Here is a 6,000-nt window from a genome sequence, read left to right on the forward strand (position 1 = left end):
AAACACATTTTGCCTGATATTTGCTACTGACTAGAATTAGTAGGTTAGGTGACTTTGAACCATGATAGTTCATCCTTTTGTGTGTAAAATCTTGTTTTGAAACATGAGCTAACCCAAGATACTAAAGCCAAAGGCAACTCTTGCCATGTTTAGAGCAGGCATTCCCAAGCTTAGTTTAGGTAAAGCCACCAACCCGTGTGGTTATCAGGTCTGTGCTTGGAAATAGAAAATGCCTCTCACAGCTACATGTGTAGAAGGCAGCTATTGCTCATGTTGAACTAGCCCAAGTACTGTTCCTGGTGCACCTACCGCAGTCTGGAAACTTCAGCTGTAAAAGGAGGTACATTTCAGAAGTGCTGTTATTTCATCCGAAGAAGTTAATCCAAAATCTAGACAATGTTTCGTAAGAAAACTAGAACAAAAGTTTCAGCCCAAAGGCCTAGCTGTTACTTCAAGGTGTGTTTTTTCTCCCTGGTCTGTGCGGCTCTTGCCATGGCCAGTACTTTAAACAGCCATAGCTTGTCAGTCCTCACCTACTACCAGCCCTCACTTGAGTTTGCTGTTTACAGATCCTTGACATTCTCTGGAGTGATCCAAGAAGCCAAAATGGCTGCACACCGAACAAGGCTCGGGGAGGAGGTTGTTACTTTGGCCCTGATGTTACTGCCGAACTATTCAGAAGGTATAACCTGAAGTTGCTCATCAGGTCTCATGAATTTAAACCGGAAGGTTATGAGATCAGTCACAATGGAAAGGTAAGACGTTTCCATCTAAAGTAGAATTCTGTGAATTTCACAGGCACATCCACAGTAGCTTTGTCTGGGAAGTTAAAAAATGAGTGGCTTCTTTAAAATGGGTTTTGGGGAATTGTGTGCAAGATTAGACGTTAGAAAGAATGATGGAGTTCTGACAAAATTCTTTACAGCTTCAGGGGGTGGAGACTGGCTTATTACTTGTGTGAAAACAAATGAATGTCAACAAAAGCCCTGAAGAAAGTTATGTGTAAACACAGTGCAAGTGATGCTCTAAGGCTCTAGAAGTCTTTTAACTTAATCATTTCTCTTCTGGCCCTTCTTTCTGACATGCTGTATCAGAAGGCCAGCAAGAATCCTGAAAAACAGGTCTATTTTAGCAAGAGGTTTCTGTTTAACTGCATGTTATACCACACTGCCCTCTGAATTGAAGTCTTCCTACAACAGGCCAAAAACACAGGTCTGGAGCTCTAACTCAAAAAGTGCAAGAAATATGGTGAATGACATAGTTGCTGATCTCTGGGTTTATATGCAGACACTGAATTTCATAACCTGCAAGGTTTTCTAAGATCAGTTTCAGAAATCAATCTCAAGAAAAGTTGTTCTAGCCAATCCAGTTCCTTTGTTTCCTGCGATCAGGTTATCACTATATTTTCTGCCTCTAACTACTACGAAGAGGGGAGCAACCGGGGAGCATACATCAAACTGAACCCTGAACTCATTCCTCGGTTTGTGCAGTATCAAGTCAGCAAGTACACGCTCAGGCACAGTCTTCGGGACAGGTAAAGCTGTGTGTTTTATGCGGTGAGCGTGTTCTCTCTTTGCACGTGAGTACCTCTCACAAAGCCGTAGTTTGATTGAATGATTGAATAGGCACCTATTTTCTTTGGTTTTCCTTGTTTTTCTATTTTACAATTTAAAAATAATTACAGAAGACAAAACATGTTCTAAGTACTCAGATGCGGTTTCCTGAGAAACTCCCAAAGGTAATTAGATGTGGTAAGCGGTTAGAACAGACAATTGTCAGGGACTCATAAGGGGCCTGCACCTGTCTGTCAGTTCTCCTTTATGGCTGCAGCATTAATCTGGCCAAATCCTGTTAGGAATTGAGTCCAAAAAGTTTATCATGACAGCTTTGCCATGCCTAGCACTGTGGTCAGATTTACTAATGCAAAGCAGCTTAGAATTACCTGCATAAACTCAATTATCTCATAAATTGAGATTATTCTTATGGGGCTTAGTTTTGTTGGTTTTGTTTTTTCTTTTCTCCAGCGTTGTCTTTTGATGACCCTAAGCATATTACATGTTAAAGGATACAAGAATTTTATAGCGAATGTTGAAAAGCATAAAGTGCTAGAGGATTTAAATCCTGTACTGATCTGCTCTGCATTTTTTTTCCCCCTAGGGTGGGTACAATTGAATCAACTGCCTTAAAGTTCTTACGGGAGAAGATTTGTGCTCACAGGTCTGAACTCACTAGTGCTTTTGCACAGTATGACCCCGAGGGCACAGGTAACGCTACCTCACTGTCCAGTTGCCACCATGGGGAAAAGAGCTCCCGTCCATGTGGGGAGGCAGAGGGGACAAACCCCATGGAGAGGGGTCCTGCCTGCCAGTGGGAGGCTGGAGGGCAGCAGAGTCTGGCTGCTCTGATGTTCTTCCTGAGCACAGAGGAGGCGTAGGTGTTAGCAAGTGATTAGCCCCAGAAAACAGCTTGAGGGGATGAAGAGATAGGAGATGGGAGAAAACAACTGAAAGACATGGGCCAATAAGGAAGTGGTGTTTGCTGTTGGGCAGAGAGTTTGAGCAGGCAAATCCAACTCCAGAAACTCAAAGGTCACCACCCTCAGGAGTGTCTTCAGTTGTCAGACAGGGAACTGGGGTCTCACGTGGGGGGAACTGGTCTCCTTCTCAGTCTGGGACATATTTGAGTAAAGTTGACTGGCTGTGCCACTAGGAGGCACACGCTCACCCATCAGCTGAAGAAAAGTCAGTGGTAAGTTGATATAAGAAACTTTTGTGTAGGAGTAAGGAGTTTGTGATTTCTAGCGCAAGTACAACTTTTCCTCATGACAGCTTCTCACCTGACTGGGTTGTCATCATTGCCCCCAAAAGGGCAATCCATAAGCCATGGTACTGTTTCTTTGGCCACTGAGCAACTGTTTAACACATTTGTCTTGTTGGGTTTTCAGCAGCATAGGTATCTATAATTGCAGCTCAGCTCAAATCTGAAGTACTCTTCATGGCATAACCTGTTTTTCTCAAAAGGTATTAAAACATGTTGACCATATTAATAGCATCATAAAGCTGCTGAAGTTGGAAGGGACCTGTGGAGATGTCTATTCCAACCCTGCTGCTTGTTGTTACAAGGGTTTTTTGATCCCAGGGTTAGGAGAAAATGTTTATGTTTTGCGGCTGTTCTTAAAAACAGCAGAAGGCATGCTGGTGACTGATCTGTGCTGTGTCACGTACCACTTGTAACCACGAACTGATCCCTTCTGGCAGGCAGGATTTCTGTCAATGACTGGGCTGCAGCGATGGAGTCTGTCCTGCAGCTGAACCTGCCCTGGAGAATACTGCGCTCTCAGTTAGCACTGCTGAGCCCAGATGGAAAAGTTGACTGCGTATCATGTTTTGGTGATTTGGAAATAGCCCAACCTGTAAAAGAGGTAAGGAGGAAAACACTTCCTGACAAACCTTGGAGGAACAGCTTTTGGTGCAACTTGAGGCATAAGACAGTGGTTTGGCCAATCAGGCAGACATCCACAGCTGAACTAGTTGCTGAGCCTCCTTTTATAGTCACTGGAGGGAAATGAGCACTGTGGGGGTACGAATCATCATTCCCTGCTAAGGTAGATGCTTAATATAGGTCGGATGAATCACAAGCTGGAACTGCTTCTTGCTTTCCCTTGACTCTCAAGGGTGTTTAGATAATGTAGCTGAGGAGATGTGACAAATTCTACCCAGAGCACTCAACCCTCGCTCTTTCAGATGAGCTTTTCAAATGTGCTCCAGAGCCAATTCAGGCACCTGTAGGAGGGAGTTACATTTATAGATGGACTTTCAGATGTGTAATGGTAGCTGAGATCTCTTCTACAGAGTCCAGTTGATACCCTGTGGCTGCACAGTGCTTTGGTAATTAGCTGTCTCCATCATTTTCCTAAACAGCAGGATCCATCACATATGTACAGTGAAACTTTATGTGAGTTCATGGAGTGCAGCATTTTCCCTAGATTACCCATATTTCCACAAATAATTACTGAAGGTAGGAGGTATGAAAGGCTCCTTTCCCCTGTGCCCCACCATCTGAAAGTGACAGGTTTTAGCTGATTATTCCTCAGGGCAAGGCACAATGTTTCATTGCAGGGAACTTGAGCATAAGGATGGGGTTTTTTCAACATTTGAGAAGTTAAACTGAGAACATCGATTTGTACAGTGCATATTCTGTTGGTTAGACTAATTCAAACCAAGGTTTTGACTGGTTTTCTGTATGGGATTTCACAACCAGGTTCAGCCAGCTTTGGCAGAAACACTGTGCAGATACAGAAAGGATCTGGAGATCATCTTTAACATCATTGACAAAGATCAGTCAGGTAAGTCTAAGTAACTTCACTGTACCAGCTCTAGGCAGCCCATACTTGTTATCTTTCCCCACTGTTTCCTCCTTAAGGCTTCTAAATATAGAGGAAGCAGAGGTGATGTCATTTTTGCAGTTTAGTGAAGACTAATTTAAGCAGTCAGGCTGTAACCATATAAGGGACAGTATACAGAGCCTAATTTAAGACAAAATTCTCACATAACACATCTCCAGAACTGGCTTCACTCTTTTGGAGGCTCTTCTCCGTTCCACTCTCACTTGCAGTATATAGTGCTTTTTCAGTTCCACTGTTGAAAGCGTTAGATCATTACCTGAAGTAAAAATGTACTTTGGTCACAAAAATCACAACACACACCCAAGCCACCACAGTCCGGTAATTTTCTTGCAGTGGAGGAGTGTGCATGTATGTCTGTGTGCGTGTGGGAAGGCAAAACGGCACTGGAAAAAGCAACTTGCTGTCTGTCTCCTTTAGGTCTGATTTCTCTTGAGGAGTTTGGCCAGACATGGAAACTCTTCACTTCTCACCTGGGTATCGTATATAGTGAATCCCTTGACAAGTTAGTCCTCAGCATGGACTACAACAAAGATGGCTATATTGACTTCAATGAATTTTTAGAGGCCTTCCATGTGGTTCATAGACTACAGAAAAAGGCAGACTCGTGAAAAGGCAGTTCTTGTGGGCTGTCCTGTAAGCTCACCTTCCTGTCATTAAACAGTCGGTTAAAGCCATTTCCAGACTGACTGACAATAAATGGGCTGCTCGATATGGTAAGCATTGCAGTCACTGTATGCCTTCTAGTAACGACACGGAAGAGATGAAAACCTGCTACTCCTGTGTCACTGCCACATCAGTACCTTACAATTTATCCTCATCCTTGGTGGCATCTCCCCCACCACTCTAATGTGTGAACACTGCCAAGGTTGCACCTACAACCCTGTGGGAAGAAAACCTCTGGTTTCTTTCAGCAGACCTTAGCAACAGCTGAGAAACAGCACTGATGGCCACAAGGAACATATCAGACTTCCCTTGTGGATGTAACAGGCACGATGGAGGCCAGCTGTGGACCATCTAGTTCAGGAGAGAAAATAAAGAAGAAGAACCATCTAGTTAAAATACGTAGTTCTGCATTTAATCTTATTCTTTGCATGATGCAGTGAAATTAAAACATTCCGGGTTGTCATGGTTTAACCCCCACTGGCAACTAAGCATCACGCAGCTGCTCACTCACTCCCCTCACAGTGGAATGGGGAAAGAGACTCAGAAAAGTGAGAAAACTTGTGGATTGAGATAAAGACAGTTTAACAGGTAAAGCAAAAGCCACATGTGGAAGCAAAGCAAAACAGGATTCATTCACCACTTCCCATGGACGGGTGTTCAGCCATCTCCAGAAAAGCCAGGCTCCATCACATGTAATGGTGACTGGGAAAGACAAACAGCATCGCTCCAAACGTCCTCCCTTTCTTCTTCTTCCCCCAGCTTTATGCTGAGCATGATGTCATATGGTGTGGAATATCCCTTTGGCCAGTTTGGGTCAGCTGTCCCAGCTGTGTCCCCTCCCAGCTTGTTGTGTACCCCCAGCCTACTCGCTGAAAAGTCCTTGACTTGGTATAAACATTGCTTGGCAACAACTAAAGCATCAGTGTATTATC

The 6,000-nt window shown here is 43.8% G+C and overlaps 1 protein-coding gene across 1 annotated transcript in view; it reads left to right on the top strand.

Moving 5' to 3' along the window:
- PPEF1 (protein phosphatase with EF-hand domain 1) overlaps nucleotides 1-5,013 on the top strand; it is a gene marked incomplete at both ends in the record, with an annotated part of 29,505 nt that extends 24,492 nt beyond the window's left edge. The window contains 6 exons of the mRNA XM_080363430.1: nucleotides 570-755; nucleotides 1,392-1,534; nucleotides 2,158-2,264; nucleotides 3,258-3,421; nucleotides 4,261-4,345; nucleotides 4,823-5,013. Coding sequence (XP_080219556.1) covers nucleotides 570-755; nucleotides 1,392-1,534; nucleotides 2,158-2,264; nucleotides 3,258-3,421; nucleotides 4,261-4,345; nucleotides 4,823-5,013 — 876 coding nt within the window. The remainder of the gene's footprint in view (nucleotides 1-569; nucleotides 756-1,391; nucleotides 1,535-2,157; nucleotides 2,265-3,257; nucleotides 3,422-4,260; nucleotides 4,346-4,822) is intronic.
- Nucleotides 5,014-6,000: the final 987 nt, after the last annotated feature.

Source organism: Nesoenas mayeri, assembly GCF_963082525.1.
Source record: "Nesoenas mayeri genome assembly, chromosome: 1".
In the NCBI taxonomy this organism is placed as follows: Eukaryota; Metazoa; Chordata; class Aves; order Columbiformes; family Columbidae; genus Nesoenas; species Nesoenas mayeri.